Source organism: Rhea americana, unplaced genomic scaffold, assembly GCF_003343005.1.
Source record: "Rhea americana isolate MKP2758 unplaced genomic scaffold, rheAme1 scaffold_177, whole genome shotgun sequence".
Lineage (NCBI taxonomy): Eukaryota > Metazoa > Chordata > Aves > Rheiformes > Rheidae > Rhea > Rhea americana.
The window spans coordinates 1,624,041-1,644,958 of NW_028185894.1; the positions used below are offsets into that span (position 1 = coordinate 1,624,041).

Below are 20,918 nucleotides of genomic sequence, written 5' to 3' on the forward strand. Positions count from 1 at the left end.
CTGTACATGATAGTCGAAAGAAAAATCAGCTTTGTAAGTAAGTAAGTAAGTAAGTAAGTTGTCTGCTCAAAATTTTCCTTAGGTAAGAAAGACTTAACACAATTATTTATAATGCAGTCAAATAACTTGTTTGAGAGAAGCACAACAGTTGATTATGAAACCACATGATCAGCAACCAAATKCTGATCTGAAAAAGGCACATAAAACTTCAGGTCAGTTTTCAGGAGATCCAGAAGTTTACACTAACAGCTGGCCTTGCACAGCCCTTTCCCAACATGTGCATAACACTGCTGCACATGAAACTGGATGAAAGAATCCTACCTACAGTCAATCAGATTTAAATGGAGAAAGCCTAGAACAACATTTAAGCATACTTCTGTCTGCATGCTGAATGCATCCAGAGTGACTACATTAAAAAAAAAAAAACTAACATGAAATTGTAGTATAATCATTAAAAATAATGTCTAACACTGTCTAGCTAAAAACACACTCAACATAAAATAAAATAATGTTGTGATTCTTTCAGCTCTTCCACAACATTTTTTTTTTTTTTGTGGCTTTCAGCAGGACAGTGTCTGAAACAGCCAGGCTGCAATCTAAATGACAAGCAGAAGTCTACAGGTCAGGTTTCACACTAATGGAACACAAAAATACCTCTACTTAAGCAGATGAAGAAAGGGCAGTGAATGTATAGTACAGATTTTTTTTCCTTGAATGAGAATTCACTAATTGTGTAAGTAAGTTTTCTAGACTATTCCCTGTTTTTCAGGCATCTATTTATGTAATATTATGAAGTTGTATGCTTGCTTGTAAGTATCTGCAGATCACTGGCCTTGCTCCTGGTCATGCTGTGGCTTCACAAGATATAGCTCTCCAAGAGCTCCAGTCTGAGTGCCAGAATCCATTTTTCTGCTTAGGAAGGTTCCTCTTCTAAGTTGGACTACACTATTACATGATTCTTTCTGAAACAAAGCCAAAAAAATATTATTAGTTAAATAAAATCATGTTTTATGTATCAAACAACTGATAAGCCTGTAAAACTTTTTTTAAGAAAAACAAATGCAAGCATGATAAAAAATTTTACATCAGAAGTTGTATTAAATAGGTCGGACTGGAGCTACTCTGTACACTTATTTTGTAACCTCTCAAAGGTAGATTCCAAGATACGTTATTACTGATGTACCTTTGTTAGTAGGTAAGATTTTCTTCTCTTCAGTAAGCAAAAGAAAAAGGCAGACCTGTTACTACAAAAATCCTTTAATTAAATTGTCATTTTATCCACCACTTGTATGGTTAAGAGCTGTATTATTAGGAGAAGTTATCAAAAGTAGGATTAGGTATGGAGATTAAAGCTAAAGCTCTTGTAAATGAAAGCTATCAGACTTTTGTTTTCTTGTACACCTGAAAAACATGATGCCCAGCAGCATAACTTTCTACCACTATGGCTAACTGGTAGTTCAGCAGGTAATAGTGACTCCATTCCTGCACCTTGGAGCTGTCAAGACATCTGCTGCAGCCTTTCCAAGTACACCTAGCACACAGCTTGAGGGACATACACATCTCACTCTCTGGTTGCCTCCCAGCAGCTTGCTGGCATCCACAACACCTGCACATGCACAGCCATATACACACATGAGATTCTGGGAATAATAATAAAAAAAGCAGGTTTCCTTTCCTTCTACAAAGAGCCTCAGCAGTATTAAAAAGTCACCACCAATAAATAGTAAAAGCTGCTGCACTAATAATTAATTACTGGATTTCAGTTTAAGGAAAAAAAGCAACTTTTCAGCATTCTTGTACTGCCTCTCATACACCATAGATTACTTTCTCACTATTTCTACAAATTCTTGCATGAGAGAGTGTGCATGTTTTCCAACCATGAAGCTTCTCACAGATTCCAACAAAAGTGTAAGAGGAAAAAAAATAACAAGTTAATTTTCTTGAATCAATTATTTATCTATGAACACATGCAACAAAAATGTACTTACAATCCTTGTTTATAATATTCTAGCATAGTAAGTAGGAAGTTTTCAAARTAAAAGCAAACACTTTATTTTCCCATAACTTGCAGGAAAAGATCATCTGAAACCACATTTTTACCCTAAAACCAATTACATGCAAATGCCACTTTCTTACTCAGTTCTTAACTTTGTTTTCTACACTTGTAAATCAGTTTTACCGCAAAGTAAAGTTTACTGCTTCATTGCATTGATAACCCCGTGRAAGCAAAGTGGGCAGATTCTACTACCAGCTATTTTGAGGCTGATTAGCAAAGTAAGACCTGGTTCTATAATCAAAACATGTGGTGGTGAATACTCTCAAAAAAAGCACTACTCAGACACATTTAAAGTTGTTTGAATTCTGATTATGGGCTACCTTAGCTCTAAACAAAACGGAAAAACATTTTTGCTTTTGTATCAAGTGAAGTGCTGTCTAGCTCAGCACACTATTATTTATATAAAATAAGCATTTTATACTGAATTATCCCTTTTCTTTAGATAACTTTTAGCTAAGCACTACATTCAAAGAGTCTTTGAAAAGTGACCTACAGACATCCTGTRTTTTCTACCAGAGAAAGTAGAAACAAATTCCATGATCAATCCAGCATCTTCTCTCAGGCATGAACACCTTTAGCGATCAGAGAGAGCATGTGTGAACTGACTGCTGAGAGAAAAATCCATTTATTAGGCTTACTAAATAAAACCATTTCTTTGTACTTTTACCAAAAAGGGAACACAGCTCACTCAGCTGCAGATACCCACAACACTAGCACAAATTACCTGGCTCTATTATAGCAGAGGTAAGTTACGTCCAAGCCTGCCTCTTTCATATCAAGGATTGTGGAGTAGCTGARAAACAGATGTAAACCACGTAGTCATGTAAACCTCAACCTAGAGAGTATGAGATTAGACACCATGTGCTGCTTGGGATAGCCTGGGTGAGTTGCTGCACCATACCCTGGCTGTATTTGCCCAGTTTTTACTCTCTCCGAACTTACTGCTGACATTAGAAGCACCACAACGCTAAGAAAGCCAAAAAGACCACCAAGTGCTCCAGCTCCAAAAGGCTTTTCCTCTCCCCGAAAGGGACTAAGCACGACCAGACGGCGCCCTCCTCAGGCAAGTCTGMGGGCCTCACCGAAGCCCCTCGAATCCCGCTGGAGCAAACGCCGGGCGCGACCCGCCACAACCCCGGGGCTCCCCCTGACCTGGCGACAGCGACGCCCCCGCGGGCGGGCGGGCAGGGCAGCCCTTTGCCCCCGCCGTGCTCACGCGCGGCGGGCCCCTGCGTCAGTTGGTCGTTGCCGCCCCGCGGTGGCAGCGCGAGCCACACCCCGCACGCGCGCCCACACCCTCCGCGGGTGTTGCTCCAACGTCGTTGTTGCGAGCAATGCTTTTACCACCTCGCAAATACTCGGAGCCCCATTGGCTGCAGCAAGCACCGGGCGACAGCCCGCCGCCCCCTGATTGGCTCAGGCGCCRGCCGATCAGCACGCGTGCCCGCCCCCGCGGCCTTCGCGACAGGCGGAGCTCGCCCGAAGCCTGCAGGGGGAAGCCGTTAACGGCTACGTTGGGTGTCAGGGGGAGCGGCCACCGCGCTTGTTTTCAGCGAGTGCAGCGCTAGCGCCGCACGGCTTAACTAGCCGCTGTTTGCAGCTTACCAAAAATAAGGACACGATAGCCAATACGGAAGGAAGCCAAGCACGCACAAGCCGCGCTGAAGTCAAGGGCTCCCAGCTACTGACGCAACTGCTTTTTGCACAATACTACATGCTTTTATTCCAGCTGATCTGACTTCACTATCAGATGATTATAGACTGTGAAGCTAAAAGCCTGATGCCACTTCAATATAAGGTTATCAGAAGATAAAGAGTGTTACTAGGAGGAAGTGTTGGCAAACACTAGCAGACAGTAATACCTCCTTCTGATCAAAACCCTCTGTCACATTGCTATTTGCAGCGTTTGGCAACTGCATGCAGAGGGCACAGTATCAAAAAAAAAAAAAAAAAAAAAAATCAATCAATCACACAGCCACACAGGTTAACCCACTACACAAGGAACTTCATGTAACTGAACCTTCTTCCACAGGCGACAATGTATGAGCTATTTTTATTGTGTGCTTACCCATTTTTTTCTACTGATCTTAAGAAACTGAAACATCTCCCATAACTGACCTAACAAGACTATTAGAACATGCAGACAACTCTCAAATGATGCATCAACTACGATATAATTATTCAGATTACACTGAATAGCAACACAAAAACATAGGTTATCTTTCTTCAAAGACGCATGCAGGAGGCTGGCAAGGGATCTTCTTGCCAGAAACACATGTGGGATGGAAATAGATCAGTTGTAAATTTATCTTTGAATGCACCTGCAGAGCACCCTGTTCCCAGCATGTGTTAACGGTCAAATCACATTGCAGGGGGAAGAACACTGCTTGCTGACTACTCCTGAATTTCTTAAGTCTTTCCTTTGACAAAACTCGGCTTGTRGGGCCTAACAAAATCTGAGTTTCTTCCCTACATTATATGTCAGCCCCATACAGAAAATAACACAAGCATCTACCGTATGTTTCTGGGTTTTGAGCAAGGTCAGAATCAGCCAACCACTTTTTCCTATACAAGAGCAAGAGTTTCTACTCTCAGCGCAGTACAGTCTAAAGAGTAAACACTATGCTAGAGACTTAAATACAAAAGACTTCCTTGACCTGTAAGGAAATCATACTCTGCCTACCTGTATCCTCCACCCTCCCAAATAACTTTCAAGTAAAGTTTGGCTGAGGAAAACTTGCCAACATGTCAAGGATATTATGGTTATTATGAATTGTATGAGATTAGGAGAGTATCCAGGACAAACGCCCTTCCCCCCTGGCCTCCTGCCTCTGTCTCCCACTGAAGGGAAGACTTCAGAAACAGCTCAGTTAAAACATTATGAATCTGCACAAGGATTGACAAGATGCCTGCAGCCATTGTGAATGTTCCAGCTGAGGAAAAAGGCTCTGACCAGCACTTAAATCTCCTAGACATGGGATAATCCAAGCACGAGATGCACAGCCAAAGGGAACAAGCATTCATAAGCTTATCAGATCAAAAAATTACTTGGTTTTCCTGGTACTGTGGGATTAGTAGCACAAACATCAGGCAAACATTCGACCTGAAACAAAAGTGAAGAAAATAGAGTGAAGACAGTTACAAATACCTGCCTCAGGCTGCATCTTTGTAGCCTGGTTGTTTAAGAGCCACCGTTCCCTTTTTACAAAAGAAATCAAGCTTACGATCCAAAACAAGGGCAACTCAATGAACTCTGGTACCCTCCTGAAACTTTAAATTATATCTGCTTTGTAGGAAGGAAATTGTTTCCCCCAGAACTCAGCATTGTTGAATCAAAATCATTACCAGAAATAATTGATCTTGCCGAACAGCTGAGAACACTTAACATATTTGTATTTCATTTCTTTCTGTGCTACAATCAGTATCATCTACTAGGTTGATATGAGAATTCCTGACAAAACAGCTACATTTTTGGGCAAATCCTAAACCTAAAAATTGACCTTCCTTACTTATGCTGTGTAAGACACTCCATTTCAATCAAAACCCTGAAAAAGCCAAAAATGATGAAAATGCTCAATAGACTTGTGCTCTCTCTTCTAATTTTCCTACCTCACTTTGAAAAGCAACCCTTGACCTCTTTAGTTAAGATCTGGCTTTCTACTGGTTGCCTGAGGTGAAGTTATGAACTTAGAAATCTGAACAAATTCCCCAAGCTGCTCCCTCAATAACAGCTTAAAGGTCTTTGGCACAATTACAGCTTACACATCTGTTAAGCAATCATTATATGTAGTTTATCAGTAACAAAAATAGGCAGAGATAAAATCTTATCTTTAGCTTTACTTCTTAGCTCATCAACTTGGTACAGGATCAATGGCTTTTTTTATGATTAACTGCAAAGCCAGAAACGACAGTGTGTGAAGAAAACTTGTCCAAAGATTTTCTGTGATCATCGCTTTGGATCTTACAKGAGACTTGGCAACAGTGAGCCTAAAACATGGAAATATGACTGTAAAGTCATAAGATTCTCCCCCCCTCCCCTTTCTTTACAGGACTCAGCAAACAAAAACCTGAGCTTTGTTTTGCTCAGTCAAAATAGAAATGTCTGACAACAAAATTACTTGCAAACACTGCAGATTTTTGTCAGTCTTGGATTCTGATGGGAGATCTTTACTTCTTTACTGTGAAGGTGACTGAGCACTGGAACAGGTTGCCCAGAGAGATTGTGGAGTCTTCTCCCTTAGAGATATTCAAAAGCCATCTGAACATGGTCCTGGGCAACATGCTCTAGATAACTATGCTTGAGCAGGGGGGTTGGACAAAATGATCTCCAGAGGTCCCTTTCAACCTCAACCATTCTCTGATTCTGTGATCTCCAGCACTGGCTTCTTATTCATCAAAAGATAATGTTATGCAACACCTTAGATGCAGAAACCTATCTGCTAGATAGGCCTTCTAATTCTTGTAATGTTTAGCCAATTACTCACTGATTATCCTTTTATTATTTTTACTTTAAGTGATCTTAATTTAAAGTAACAGTGCTCCAAAATAACACGTAGCGTAGAACCATAGCAAAACTTGAAGCAAAGCCCCTCTTTGACCAGACTAATAGTACTTCAAAAGATGTTTATGATCTAAATACTGTTTGTAAACAGAATTCCGAGGATCTGAACTAAGATCAGCAAAAAGTAGTAAGTTAATAAACACATTCATGCCACCACTTGATTTCTCCACAGGTTGTTCTTTTTATGACTGTATGTCATTTCTTTAGCCTCCAAAATAGACAAACTGCATACTGCTAATTGATGTGCCACTACCTTGGTGCTCTTTACACTCCTTCAGCTTTTCTACATTTGCATAATTTAATTCTTCATGCAACTCAGACCATATAGAGATCAGTTGCACATCAAGGGATAAGGACATTCTGACAGCATACACTGGTTTCAGTGTAACACCTGGGACAGATCTCAAACTCATTTTGGATGACCCACGTTAATCCTTTGCAAAAAGGCAGGCTGACAAAAGCCTGCCCAACCAGGAACTGTAACCAAATTACACTACTTGGAAATACATTCTGCTGCTCAACCAAGATGAAGCATTGCTAGTGCACTTCCTTGGAGTCAAATGTTAAATCACTGCTTCAACTGAGCGTTAGGGGACACAGTGCTGGTGTCTTCTGCAGCCATGACAGATTTCTTGGCACACTCACTGAGGGGATGGTTGTTATTAACTGCTGATGTTATTATTACCCTGAGCAGTTGAGAAGTCTCTCTCTGCACTGTCAAATAACTGCCACATTTTACCTTACAAGCAGGGACAGCAGTTCAGTACACGTTCCCCAAATCGGAACTCATTATAACAACTGGGGCTATGAACAGAGTTAGATACTCCATTTTCACCACTGTGTTCTTGTTGATGCACATTTCCCCTTACAGTGGTAAGGTACATCATCACTAGTAATATAGTCTGTAGAAAGCCCAGGGATTCATGTAAATTATTTGAGAAACTTCAAGAACTTTTAATTTAATCTTAAACCTTGAATCCACCAATAACACAATGGGTTAACAGAGCTGTTAATGGAACAGTTTCTCCTTACACACAGGAGTCATTAGGTGAAAAAGGCAAATAACTTCGGACAGCTGGGTCTGACAGTGGAAAACTTCATTTTTCACATTTCTTTTAAATTATTCCAATTTGAAGGGGATAATTTTAGCTATAAAAGGCATCACTTTAGGCACTTTTCTGCAAAGATACAATGGCTACAACTGAGCAGGAGTATAACACATGATAGCCATCTTTCATCTTGATCAGGTACGTGCTGTATGTTTGTCACAATGTATGTTTGTCAATATAGTACATACTATCCAGAAGCTAGACAAACATTTTGATAAGAGCTAGCCGTAATACAGGCTTTCCAGGGTATGGGTAATTTTGACTTCTTTAAATAGAATTTTAATCAGGATCTAACCATCTCAATTATTTCTTATGAATCTCTTATTTCTCATGAGCTACCAATTCTGAAAGGAAAGAGATAACCTCTGAAACACTGAGCAAGCTGTTTCTAAAATGAAACATACTTCCTCCAGACCTTGCAGCTGCTGAAGGAGACAGACATTCATGCTAACTTCGTGGCTGCTGAAGTTTCATTTAGAAGCCCAACTACCTACCATGCCCAGACTCCATGACTCCCCCAGATACCTTGGTTACCTACCAGACTGCCTATGAGCTTTCCTCCCTTTTGAGGAAAGAAGTTAAATGTTACTGATAAACTCCCTGTATATCCAAAGCCTGAGGCAAGAGTTCCAAAAACCAACACACCAGGCCTTCCCCATCTCTCCCAGGGCCAGGAGTTCAAAGTGCCTGAGCACAGCTCCTGCTATTTCTTGCAGAAAACCTTCGGAGCAGTATAGATTAGGAACACCTGCTCACTGCAGTTTTAGCATTTGGAGGGACTGAAGAGGCATAAAGAGCAACACTTTTAACACTCTGAAAAGATAAAGCTCACTGAAAAGTGAGAGTTTCACATACAAGACATGGTGGCTTGATCCAGCATGAATGCTTGTACTTTGTTCACAAATTTATTTGCCACCAGCAACTTTCCCAGCTTCTTGGGCTCAGTGGCAACTCTCCAAGAACCACCAGTTTCACAATCCACCTTTCACCACTGTTTGAACATTTTTTCCATGGCTTAGCCATCTCATAGCTTCTTGTAACTTTTTGTTTTTCCAAAAGTTTGTTGCATCTTAGCTCTTCCTTGTCCAATAGGACTAAAATACCTGTATTCTAGCCCCATCTAGCCATCTAGGTCTCCTCCACCATGCTCCTTTTGTCTGTACAGCCTCTGCTCTCCATGCAGCAGCATTCACTTTTCACAGAAATACATACACATGTACTGTCAAAAAAAGGGGGAAGTAGGCTGTATTATATAAGCGTAACACATTTGTATAGCTTCTTTCACCTAGCAGCAGTGGAGAAAGAGCTACCTGGAATCCCCTCCTGTAGATCTTGTCATGATAGATCACTAGAGGTTGTAGAGACTCCATCAACTATGTCTAATAGAAGCCAAAAAAAGAAAAGGGTATTTGACATCTTTAGCTTTCTGGTGATTCCCACCTGGTGTGCAATCCACAAGGCAATTACCATTTGATATCATTTAAATACTGCCTCTAACCTCCATCTGACCAGAGTCAGCACAGTTGTCCTTTTGCCCTCCTAGATGGCTGTATGGGAGAAGGGGAGAAAACTTTCCTCACGTACCTATGAATGTAAAGAAAAGCCAAGCAAATCCCACTCCTCCTCTGCCTGGATTCCCACAGCCTGGGGAGAAAGCAGGCCACGGAACAAACAAAACTGCTCAACAATCCCTCCTTTGCAGACAACAAGCCACCAAAGCAAAGGCAGCTGCCCACAGCACGCCCATCTCACACCAAAGTTGTTCTTGGAATTGTAGGGGGAAAAAAAGCATTTAAAGAGAATTGAGATAAAACACCTCCATTCAAAAGCTACCGTCTCTAATTCAGGGAGCCTCCACTTTCCATTGACAATATAGATTAAAAAAAAAAAAAATTGGCTGCTCCTCGAAGTCACATAGGCTTTCTAGATCACATTTCAGGATACAGTGTCATCATATTGCATCTCAGCCAAATTTCCTTGCCTCCAGATCCAAGGCCAGATAAAGTATTTTGCCTCTTGCACCGTTTTTCCTCCTCACTTTTTTTCTTGAGTCAGTTCTGTGATTCTCACCATACTGCCCCCAACTAAGGAAGATGATACCTTCTTATCACTTGACACAGAACTGCATTACCCTACTTTAGATCTAAACTTAAAGCCAAATTGATGTGCAATCTCTCTTTGCATTATCAAAGCTCTCCCTTTCCTGACCTGCTATCCTCAACTTTCCACTGGTATTGGTCTGGTTTCTCAGAGGAAGGAAATGAACTTTACATTGTAATGCTTCAGTGCATTAAAATGTGCGGCACTGTATCCACATACTATTACTAATAAAATCCTGCAACACAGCTGTTTATATAAAATAGATGCAGCATGTAATCATTTTTTCCAGATCCTATAGGTCTATGATCATTCTAATCTGTTTCATTCTAATCACTCATCCTTTTATTTTTGGATCAAATGACTTAAGCAAATGTCTATGTTTAGAACAGAAAAACTAACCGAAGCAGATAATTTTAAGTATCTGCATGAAACTGAAAAGCCTGAAAATGTTTTGGCAAAATATTGTAACTGAATGGTATTGAAATACCCTGTAATTCCTGCTTCAGTTTTATGCATCTATATATAGAGACATATATATCCCATTAATGAAATTCAATCCTAAAGGAAGCTAAGAACCAGAAGTAGTACAACAGTTTTTGACATTAAAATACAKTTCACTTTTATGCTGCCCTGTAATTTGGAAAGAAGATTTAAACTGAGTATAATGTTTTTATAACAGTAGGATCTTTTCACCTCTAGATATTTTTGCCACTGTTAAAACTGAACTACAGAATTTCAGAAGATGAACTGCTCCCATATGTAACTGTCATCCTCAAAATTACAAATACACACATTAAAACATATCAATTAAAAAAGCACAGAAACTTATATTCCATTTATAGCTCACCTGTTTTAGTATAAATTTACCTCATATGAATTTAGATTATACCTACTGATGCGAGTCCTTTGTTCAGTCTTTGAATTATTTAATACACCCCTCCCCCCCMAAAAAAAATTCTACAATGACTAATGCCCTCCTTTATTAATCTGCTTTAGAAAAAGCTAGGGAAAAGAAAAAGCACATTCCATACTATTTCTATGATATTAAATTGGGTCTGTCAAACTTAAAGCCCACTTCCAGAGTGCATCTTTCTTGGTTTGAATGTGTAAGAAATAGGCATAGTTCCATCAACTCACAAGGGGCTGAACACATGGCAGTGATGCAAGATAAGGTTTTAAATAGCAGTTGCAAAGGCAGCATTTTCATTTGCAAGCAAAATAATTTTTTTGAGTATTATTTTCTGGAATGATAGCATCTGTGGGAAAAAGCATTCAAATACAAATTATTTAATAATACCAATATGCCAAAATATTATAAATAATGGCAGTAAGTCTTTTATGGCTTAGTGATGGAGCACTCACAATGATGCCATTGACTTTTACTTACCAGGTACTGCTCTTATTTTCATTCAGCAGTGTTAAACCAGGACATCTTTGTACTGAATCAACAAGCCTATATAAGTTGTTATTTCATAAAAAAAATCCACTTACTATTGCTAGAAATATGCTTTATAGGTAAACTGATTGAAATTCAATTTTGAAAAATTTTACCAAGGTACTGTTTTTTCCCTTTAATCAAGACACACAGTCCTAATTCTTAAAAGCAAATGTGCAAGGTAAAAGCAGATCTCTATCAAAGGCACAGCATGGTCATGATGCTCCAGGCATTTTAGCAGTAATTTTTATCTCAGAAAGAGAGCAACATCTCTGGTTCCTGCACACTCTGCTCTCCAAATCTGTATGTTTTCCCTGATCAGATTTGACTTAATGATCTCCTGATAGCCAGAGTAGGTTGATTCAAAAGCATACCATATTTTTGGCTGGAATCATGCTTCTTGCTGATACATACATATATATATATATATATATATCCCTTATAATGCAAGGGGATAATTGGAGTATCCTCCAATGTGAGTGCTGAGAAATACATTTATAAAATTATCCTAAAGAGGGTACCTTCTTTCGAGTTGTTGRATAAGGAGCACACCAACAGGCTAGCTGCAGCACTGAGACAAAAGGCAGTGSAAAAAAAGTTGTTAAAACCTTATTTTCCATGCTTTTGAACAAGACATGTTCTTTCCAAATACATCTACTGCAAATATTTTATCAAAACTGGTGTCCCTATTGTTGCAGATTAGGCAGCATAATCCAAAACGATGAGAAAGCTGCAGCTGAGCTGTTCAGAGTTAACAACAGTAACCTCCCAAGTTCCAGTAGCAGCTTCCACAGAGACTATTCAGAGGGTACAAGCAGGATGGAAGATGTGATTAAAGCTGAAGTAAGATGAAAATGGGCTTTTAGTTTTATAAGCCAAGGCTCAGACAACTTCTGGAATAATAACCAGGGGAAGATTTGTTCTAAGATATATTTTCCCCCTTGTAGGTTTGAAAACTTCAAGAGAAAAGTCAGGGTTCTTGCACAAACCTCTGGGAGATAACGGATATATTTTAAGAGTTGCTTGCAAGGCTGAGTGTGTTTTCTAAATATATTTTCTGTTAGACACTGACTCACTGAAATACATACCTCATTAGTTAGCCTCCTTTTACCTAACTTTTTTAGCAGATACTTCATGAAGAAATTAAACCAATGACAAACGTACTGTGACTTAAACACCCAGATGATATATAAGTTCCTGAAAGTCAGTTTCTCAGAGGATTAAAAAAAAAAGAAAAAAAGAAAAAAAAGTCATCCTGTTCTCTTTCTGGAGCCAGAAATCCTGAGTTCAGCTTTGGCAGCAAGGTTTGGCAAGGCTCTCCAGAGGTCTGCATGGGATTAAATTTTCCAAAGCACTTAAAAGTTTTAGGAGCATGCCTCATTGTCAGAAGTGATTTAGACTAATCAGCTTAAGCATCACTAAATGTGCTGCTTCCTGCTCTGTCTTGCCAAATCCACTGAGGGGCAGGGTTCTCAYGTAGCCTCTGAAAAATTTAGATGCAATGATTGGAAATACTGGAACCCCAATTCTCCAGCTTTCTGATGGAGATGACTGGCCCCAACCAGGAAAAGCAGAATGTGACATATGCCTTAGCCCAGCAGATCAGCATAAAACAACTGACAACGTGAGTTTGTACTAACAGCCAGGCTATGAACTTGAGTGGCACCCTTTCTGCTCTTGATGGCACTCCTTTTGCAGTTTGTGACACAGTTCTGAAGCAGACCTTAAAGGAAATAGTATCTTATATTCCTGCAAGCAAATTCAACAGAAGCGATTTGCCAAAGGTGATAAACTCCTAAGTGACTGAGAAACTTTTAAAAGCAGATTTGGATGGTCCTGACAGTGTCACTCAATCTCCCTAGGCTTCATTCCTTTCCCTTGCTCTAAGGGGCTGATGCTTATTTTAGAGGGTATTAGGCAACTTAATTAACATCAGTGGTTTCTTTCTTGTTTTAGTATTTTGGTATGTTTTAAGGCATGGAAAATACTAATCAAAGAAATGAAACATTTCATTTGTACTTTTGCAATTTAGAAAAATTATATTAAAAATCACATGTACCATGGTATATTTGATCTAGATCCTTCAGCACTATTCCTGTATTTCGTGAGAGATTGGAAATAGCTTCTAAATGTTTAAAATTTTGGATTTAACAGTATAATAAACATGAAAGTGATAACAGTCTATTCACCAGCTACAGTATTATTTTTTTAAAAATGGATTTGATGGATTTTCTGATGCTTTATATTTTCTATTGACAATGAGTCAAGTGAGGCTTGAAAGGAGAGCAGATGCTTTATGTCACTTAAGAGTTCATGTGAACTTTTGTGTAGATAGGTGGGGTTGAAAGGAGAGGGACTGTGACCTTATAGTTACATAAACTAGATAGTTCTGCTAAAATGTATACCATYGAAGTAGTTAGTGACCTAAAATTTAAGCTTTTTATTAAAATGTAATTTTAGTGTAAGTCAGTGTTCTGGTGCTCTCAAACTCAGCAAGTAAGTCTCAGAACCTACATAAAATCAACATAGAGAGTTTAAACACACTCCAATGCCTAAAAAAGTCCTGTATTAAATTATAAATCAAATATCAAAGTATGATGAATATGCCTTACCAACATGCGAATAAGAAAGTCGTTTTGTCAAGATAGCAGATCTTTATATAAAACCTGCTCCAAGCCATTCAGCCCATGCACATGAACAGACATCAGCAGTAAATTCTACCTGCTCAAGTCTTTCTTTTGGATCAAGACTTCACTTTTTACCAGTCCAAAAATCCTATTTAAGTCAACAGAAACATTGAATTAAGGGCAAAGTAGGAAATGAATAAGGATCTTGGCTTATGTCCAAACTTTAGTACCATATAATTTCTTCACCCTGGCAATTCCAAATCACTAAGCTATCTGTTGTTTCAAGCTCATCTGATTAAAAGTTTCYTGGGAAACATACATTTAGGAGCACACATAAGTTAATAAGAACATAGCTCTAGACAACTGTTCACTTGAGGTGGCACATGAGCACGCCCCTTAATTCACTTATGTTCATGACATCCATTAGTGAAGCAGATCCAGACCAAGGGAAGGAAACGAAGTCTGTGCTGACTCTTCTTTGTTCACAGCACACCTTTGCTTTTGTTCAGAAAGCCAGGGATGATCTTATTTCTGGAAGTATGTTTTCTTTTTTCTGAGCTTTAAGTGGATGGCAGTTATAACAAAACCCATCAGGGTTGCTGCTGTGCCACAAACCGTGTAGGCAATTCCCAAGAATGGGTTACTTCCTCCACTCCATACCACAGTTGAAAGAATCACATACTTCTTCCCCTTAAATTTGCTAACAGGGAAATCTGATAGAAGGATGTTAAAGTTTCACTAACAAAGTATATATTATTTGCAGCAAGAAAAGATGCAGTGGTAAGTGCTCAAAATCCTTTCCAAGGCATAAAGGAGCAAGAGATCTGCATTTGCTGCAAAATTCCTTTAACTGATCTGTGACCGCTTTACCATTCTTAGTCAAAAAAGTCCTGCAGCAGCTGGTGGAAAGAAATGCAGATATTTTACATACAGCCTCATTGTGATTCTGGAAATACTGGGGTTCTTTCAGATTCATATAATATGCAACTGCTACTGCACTAATTTGATATGTTTCGTAATATTTTCAAGCAGTAAACAAAACTCATTGGAAAATAAGCCTTTTGAGAACTTTATAAAAAATGCTCATCTTTCTCTCATATCCCGTCTATCCAGAATGTTTTTACCTCTCCATGTGGAAACTTTCAGAATATGGCTATGCTGCAACATATTGACACCATAGCTATATTGGCCAAGAGCAGGCATAAATTTATAGTCATCTTGGCATAACTCTTGTTGACCAAACAACTACTTTAGTCAGCGATGCTCACGCTGTTCAGCATGAGAGTGCAGTTTCAGCAAGAGAAAAATTCCCGTCAGCACATGGCTCAAGTCCGCCAGAGGGCTCTGCTGACACAGACATCCCACACAGCTCAGTGGCAGACACTCCTCTGCCCCTCTTGCTCCACAGTATGGGTGTCGACATTTGTGATTAGCCAGTATTAAACATTTTGGCTAAAACAACATCTTCAACCATCTCTTCAATTTCCCACCTTTTTTGTAAAAACTGGTACTGCCATGTTCTGCTTCTGGCCAAAGGTAAGAACCTCAGAAGCCATGTGCTGCCATTTGAGCAACATGTCTTAACATCTGCACAGGCTAAAGGGAATCCACTTGTATTGTCTTACTGTCAAAACTAGTCTTTTTCATGGTGATTTAGTCTGGGATATTTTGCTTGCTGTGGGATTTTTTGCCATTTTATTATACAAACCCACTTCCACCTAATGTGTAACCATCTAATAGTTAAGGAGCATCTTGGACAATATGAAAGGATACTATAGGAAATATGAAAAGTATAATTCCCGGCTGGGAGGCCATCAGCAAACTGCTTTGTGCGGCTGATACGACGGTAAAGATTTCTGAATGTAGGAAAGGCTGACACTCGCATCCAGATAATGAAATCATCGTTCACGTAACCGTTGTTCCTTTCATCTTCCTCGTCTAACAAATATACTGGTTTCTGCCAATAAGGAGGTCTTGCTGTCCCTGGTAAGGAAGAAAACAAGCAGGAAAGACATACTGTCAGTAAAAAGAGTTATTGATTCTTAATTCCTTGGTGCCTACTGATATCCAATGCAGAATATGAAAGTTGACACAAGATGCTGTCCACTATTGAAAAATCACATATGCTACAGAACAATACATGGCTAAAGATCTCCATTTGCTTCCAACACAAATGAACTTAGTTTAGCAATACCTGATGGGTCAGTACACATTAGAAACTTCTAGTCCAGAAAAAAGAGCGACTTGCACAAATAAAAGTACTGTTCGTTCTAGCTCTTCAGCAAGGAACATACTCTCTATAGGGAGGAGTTTMGCTTCAGTTTCTATACATCAATCACTCCTGTACAACCAAAAAGGCACCCAAAGATCATTAAATAAATACTGCATGTTACCTTTTTGCAGTCAAAAAGCACATCCTATAATATTTAGAACATGCTTTATGAGCTACTTAGATAATTAACAATCTGAGGCAGGAAGAAGTTTCTTTCATATGGCATCTAGCATAGCAATGCCCTAATCCAGAATAGAGTTTTTAGCTCTACTTCAATACAGATTAACCCCAACACAAAAATAGCCCTAGCAAATGACTGTTTGAAAGAACTACTGAAGATGTCAGTCTTGCTTGTCTCACAACTGCCTAAGAACCTGCAAAAGCAAGAAGGAAAGAATTGATATCCAATTCTCCTTCATAGTTGTTTTCAACAGAAAAACTAAAGACGGATTACATCCTTACCTTCTCTGGACAGATTATACTGTCATAAGAAATCATACAGCAGGGTATCGACAAAGGCTAACTCCAGCCTTTTGAAACCACTCTCAGTTTCTATGGTCAGTGGAAAGATACTTTTGCTGAATCTGGCTTATACTGTCAGACACCCTCAAAGGCAGCTTCTTCTAGCAAGTGTTTCTCCCAGGAGTGGTTTCCATCTCCACATGGGAGACCTCCATACATTGGGGTTGGGGAGGAGAAGCCATAGAGAAATAAGGAATGCCAGTAGAACCATACTTACCTGCAAATGCAGAAGAAAGACTGGGTGACTTTGGATTGCGAAATTTCACGTTTTTATCTGTCCACCAACTGTTTCCAGTCTTCAGCAGTGGGACTTGAGTAACAGATGAGTTAAAATTGTAAAAAAGAGTAATAGTATCTGCAGGGAATATCAGAGGCAATACATATGAGTAAAAGACAGATGTTTACAATCATTCTAATGGCAAACATGACTAATGAAAACTGACACGCTGAAGCATCTTTCAGGTGAACAGAAAAGATATCTTGTATACTCCACAGGAAGAAGAATTAACCTTCCTGAGCCTTAGAACTTTTACATTTTTAAAGACCGAACATATTCTTACCAATAAATTCTATTGAATCCTTGTGTAGAAATATGTACTGCATCTTTTGTCCCTCAACTCCTCTGTGACTAACTTCTTTGCAATTTACTTTTGACGCTAAAGGGAGAATGATAGTTACCAGAGTTACTCTGCTACTTAGCTTTTCCTAGCTCTTGTTTGACAGTTGTCCTGARCTGGCTGTTTTGCTATGCAACAAGTGTTTTGAGGCAGTAGAGAGATGAAAGCACAATTAAGGGAATTTACAACCTTAGGAAAAAAATTTTGCTTTAGTTTTATGCTGATGAGGTCTTGTCTACCCGCTTGGCCACAAATGTTCTTTTAATTAAAACCACTTAGTTAAAACTGTGCTGACCCCATCATCCTGTTCCACTGGGCAAAGGTATTTGTTTTTCCTATATTTTCTTACTTTCTCAGATTAATTAAACACAAAGGAAAAAACATTTTAGGTCTCGTTAGCACCTCTAAATATCCATGCGGCTAATGAGATAAACGTCAGGAGCATTAGATGATTCAGATAGAGATTGGCTGCATTTTAGGAAATATTAAGAACACAGCTCAACTGCATGAACACTACCAAACACTTCCGAAAACACAGAGTCAGACACACACTTCTGGGTGAACGATTATTCCCTGCCCCACTATGTCCTCTGCTGTTCGTTACAGGCTTATTTCTTAAGAGCCACCAAGTYCTGAGCTTTGCCTGTTTAACTGCTTGTCTGACTGCTCATTTACCTGCTACCTCACATTAAAAACCTTCTCTGTAGCAGGAACTTGGCAGGCTTCCTCATTTTACAGATTAGAGAGCAATTAGGCAAGCAGTTGAACAGTCATAATGGAATGGGAAGCACCATCTCTCAGAAGAGAGGGACAGTAATGAGTAACTGGAAGGGGAATTCATCACTCTTCACGCATGTCAGCACCAGCCCGAACATCTCCTCACACAGTGCCTTAAGGCCGGACACAAAGGCAGGCACTGCAGGATTTACCTTCTGCATTTTAAAATTTTACTATCCCTAGTTCTCTGCTGGAGAATAATGTTCCTATAGCTATGGCTCCAGGACATTACAGACTGTGTGACAGCACCTCAGCTGGCCTAGGTTTGAGCCCTACAGCCCAGTCCAGTAATTAACTTCCAGGGGAGCAAGTAGGGACAGAAGAAACAGTCAAAAATCAAGTGGATCTAGAAGTTACTCTGCACTGCTGTCCCTCAGCAGACCCTCAGYGGGGTCCCTCACAACCCCTCTGGTACGGGTGGAACAGCTGCTGCATTGCCCAAAACTGCTGCATGGCACATGTGAAAAAAGAAGGAAGAAAAATGGTGGGGTGTGAGAGAAAACTCTCTAAGAATTTTTTTGACCCCTTTGCTCCTAAAGAAATCCATTCTGAAACCCTCCTGAATTCATGGCTAGAAGCCCTTCTCTAAGATTCAATCTATATGTATTCATAGGCAGAGCATGCCCACTGGGTTACTGTAAAGAGGATCAAACCCAGGATCAAATCAATTCAAGTAAGACTGCATGTGGGCTTTCAGCATTCAAAAACCAAAATGCAATTGTGCATAGATCCAAAGGTCCAAACTGATTTCAGGAACACATCACCTCCTTCTAAGGACTCCACTGTGGGGAGGCAGAATCTGGGCCTTCCATCACTGTACAAGAAGCAACAAAGTACACTAAGTCTGTTGTGTACATCATCCCTGTTTCACCTGAGCACTCAATTCCTCAGTCCTGTAGTAGATTCACCCTGGGGAATGCCTCAGTAAAAACCTTCCTTAGTTTCAAAATGAGAGACAAGTTGCTGAGCAATAAGGAGCAGAGCCCCACTTTAGAAGCACTGCCAGACAAAATCCTAGGTGAGAGAAGGAGAGAAATTCTGCATTATCAGGACTTCGCTGCCTTGCGAAAACAGCATCGTTTCAAGTGGAAATTAATAAGCCAGGTGTGAAAGGTAATTACCATTGAACATGCTGTTGGCAATAGCACCACACGGAGCCATTGGCGTTCCATTTTGGTAAGTTGTGAAAGGCGCGCAGTAGCTCTTCTGAATCTGTATTCAAGGTCACAGAACAATTAGGCACAGAACCTGTACRGTTTTGTTTTGATGTGCTGGTGTTACTGTTTTCCTCTCATTTCCTCTTCTGAAAAGCCACTGAATAATTAAAAGTCTCCAGTATCTTTTGGTCACACTAGAGATATATCCAAACAAACGAGTCTGTAGTTGAGGAATATCTTCCATAGTATACAGCGGGTACCATAAGTAAACTTAAGGTCTTCACCAAATTCTGCGGCAGACTTGCAAACTCTAGACCACAAGCACTCATTTTGGGACCTGCTCTGGCAACACAGCGGCAATTTAATGTGTTCCATTGCTTACTCTAAAACATCTTATTTTTCTTTCTTTTAAATTTTGATGCAGACTGCTTCAGTGATGGAGAACAGGAGACACACTTAGCCACATCAATTCTGTTTGGGGAAATCTTGACATGTGAATGGACAGAAGGAAAACAAAAGGCTCATTTCAAATCCATCACCTTTCTACTACCCCAATTCCTGAAAAGCTATAAATCTTCACTTTTAAGGACAGAAACAACATTTCTAAATAATTCTTATAAGCTGTGTATCTGATTGACACAAAAGCCAAAAATCATTGAACCTGAATCCAAACGAACAAGCTGGCTAGACACCTGGAGAAGCAGTTGTGTGATGAACATGTCTGGAGAGCTACAAGCAGCATTAAAAAAAAAGATTATGATGGGACAATTCTATCAAGACAGTGCATGGACCATATATATTTTAACAAGAGTTACTTTCTACCTAAAGAAAACACTTTATAGATTTGTAACTAAAGCCCAGAGTTAATGCAATGACTGCAGTCTCCAATTTCTTCATGTAGGCATGCTGCACCTGCTTTCTCTTCAGACTCCTAAGTTGCATATTTTRGAATGGTACAGGATCATCTATTTCACCTTATTCCTTTTCCTCGTCCGCTTCAAAAGCCAGATGTCAAAAGGAAAGATTTAAATAAGTTAATTCCCTAACTCAAATAAAACCACATCTCAAAAGAATAAAATTGCTATCTAAGAAGACTAAAAACACTAGAAGGAAAAGTTTTCTCTAATTATATTTGAAAATAAGTTTGTTTTTTTCTTTAATCACCATCCTTAAAAGGTGCAGGTTAGAGAACTGCAACACTGGACTGACATATTTTATTTATTATTTTATTTATTTCTCTTTTATTAACTTATTACAAATGGGCCCTAGCAACCAGAAAAGCAGAGACCAAACACTGAAAATCTGTACCTTCTTATTACTCCCTGGAGTCATCTTGACACACTTATAGTTATGCTTACTTAACTCGCCATACAGTCAAAGATCCACCTGATGAAAATACTGATGATCTCATGAAAAACAAAACTTACATTTACATCTCGACCCAACAATTGTGCATCACTTCTTGATATCATGTATCGACGGTGATTCTGATAAAAGTTTTGCAGGCCATAGTACATAAAAACATCACCCTAGAATTCAAGGGCAAATTCTTTTAATTAGATAAGTTTAAGCAGACAAGCAAAATTCTATTACTCCCTAAAAAAAAGGAAGTGAAAGGCAGTGTTGATAACTACATTCCAGACACACTGGCTAAAATCTGTTCCTTACCCCACTGAAAGTCTTTG

At 39.4% G+C, this 20,918-nt stretch overlaps 1 protein-coding gene across 1 annotated transcript in view; it reads right to left on the reverse strand.

The window, feature by feature from the left end:
* The window catches only part of LOC146597843 (cell cycle control protein 50C-like), a 32,181-nt gene that overhangs the window by 8,910 nt on the left and 2,353 nt on the right, over positions 1-20,918 (reverse strand). The window contains exons 3-8 of the mRNA XM_085301471.1: positions 20,661-20,762; positions 19,198-19,288; positions 16,900-17,037; positions 15,662-15,871; positions 13,874-14,601; positions 655-962 (exon numbers count right to left, since the gene is read on the reverse strand). Coding sequence (XP_085157597.1) covers positions 14,414-14,601; positions 15,662-15,871; positions 16,900-17,037; positions 19,198-19,288; positions 20,661-20,762 — 729 coding nt within the window. The 3' untranslated portion in view covers positions 655-962; positions 13,874-14,413. The remainder of the gene's footprint in view (positions 1-654; positions 963-13,873; positions 14,602-15,661; positions 15,872-16,899; positions 17,038-19,197; positions 19,289-20,660; positions 20,763-20,918) is intronic.